Source organism: Diorhabda sublineata, chromosome Y (genome assembly GCF_026230105.1).
Source record: "Diorhabda sublineata isolate icDioSubl1.1 chromosome Y, icDioSubl1.1, whole genome shotgun sequence".
NCBI classification, from domain to species: Eukaryota; Metazoa; Arthropoda; class Insecta; order Coleoptera; family Chrysomelidae; genus Diorhabda; species Diorhabda sublineata.
In genome coordinates, this window is record NC_079486.1 from 6,680,062 (window position 1) to 6,681,565 (window position 1,504).

General features: G+C 35.5%; 1 protein-coding gene across 1 annotated transcript; it reads left to right on the plus strand.

The window, feature by feature from the left end:
- Positions 1 to 218: 218 nt before the first annotated feature.
- On the plus strand, positions 219 to 1,113 carry LOC130451967 (uncharacterized). The gene is made up of 2 exons (XM_056791324.1): positions 219 to 530; positions 626 to 1,113. Exons 1-2 carry the CDS (start codon positions 323 to 325, stop codon positions 883 to 885), a joined length of 468 nt encoding a protein of 155 aa, XP_056647302.1. The 5' UTR covers positions 219 to 322; the 3' UTR covers positions 886 to 1,113.
- The last annotated feature ends 391 nt before the right edge of the window (positions 1,114 to 1,504 follow it).

The window sequence follows — 1,504 nt, forward strand, 5'->3', positions numbered from 1 at the left end:
ATTAACAATTATTTAACTATTTTATTAGTAGGAAACAATTATTTTTAGCATCGATTCCTGTCGAGGCTGTCGACCAAGATTTAATTTTGGCGCGTTTTTAATCGAAATGCCACGATACGATACGAGACGTGCAGGCGCATGCGTGCTGGACTACTGGTGTGAACGCGTGTGCGCGTAATGGCGGACGGCAGCAAATAGTAACTCTAGCATTTCCGGGGTGATTCTTGTTAATTTCGGCCGTGGCAACAAATTTTTCAAAGTGAGTATAAATCTGCATTATTTTATTACAATTTTGGTGTTGGGAACTGTCTTTATTATTTAGATGAATTGTTACGTTGGCGTTGAATTCCAGAACAATGGTGGAATTTCTCTTGTTCACTCTGCCTGGTTAACACCGCTTAAACGAGAAGTCTTTTGGCCGCCAAAACAGACAACCGGAAATTTTATAAAATTATTAAAATCTGGACAAGAGCCTCCCCAGGATAACAGCTGGAAACTTCACCAAATTAAGCGAATTTTTTTCCAGACTGGTTAGTTTTGCTGCCTAAACCTAAACTGCTTTATCACTTTCTATTAAATATCTGTGATTTTTTTCAAAAAACTCGTATTTATTACTTGTTTTTAGACGACTATAAGATTGCGGAGAAAAAAATTAAAAAGGCTGAAATTACCTCAGATTTAACTACAGATGCTGAGGAATCAGCAATTATTTCACCTCGAAGGAAAATACGTCCAAAGAAATTTTCCACTGATGATGAGCAGGAAGAAGTGCTGTCATCATCAGAAGATGATTTTCCAAAAAACAAGAAACCCCTACCTAGACCAAAACCAATAATACGGAAGTCTATTACAAACATATTATCTGGTAATGAGATTTATACTTAAAGATATCTGGCACATATAAATTATTAACTGTCTACTGTTTTAGATTATTCTGGCCCAATTCAAACTTTTCCATTAGCTTCAGCTGGACAATCGCAAAGGTCGTTTGAGGATAGTGATTCTACAAATCAACTTTATTATTTGCCACCTCAACATTCAGCAAAAGATACTCAATTGACTAAATCTTCAGGACAAATTATTAGAGGTAAAAAATATAATTGTCCATTTGCATGAATTGTTTAAAATGTATACTTTAAACTGTGAGTTATTATTTATGTCCATTATTTCCTAGGAGAATTTGTTAATTCTCTATTTTACAGGTTCTGCGTCAAATCAGTCATTTTGCCAGGCTGCTGTTTCGAACTCGTCACCATATAATCCGTCAAGTAGTAAAGCAACTGATGTACAGAGCAACATCAGAGCTGTAGTGGAAAGTAATGGAGGTAAAAACCAAAAAATAATGTAAAAACTGTTTTGGTACTAAGGTATATTTTGTCCATGCCAGCAAACACTCAAGATGATGTAATCACTTTATTGAAGACCATTAGAGAACAGAACAATCAAATTTTGCAGTGGATCCGAAAACAAGATCGCAGTAGCAATCACGCCAGTAATACAGATT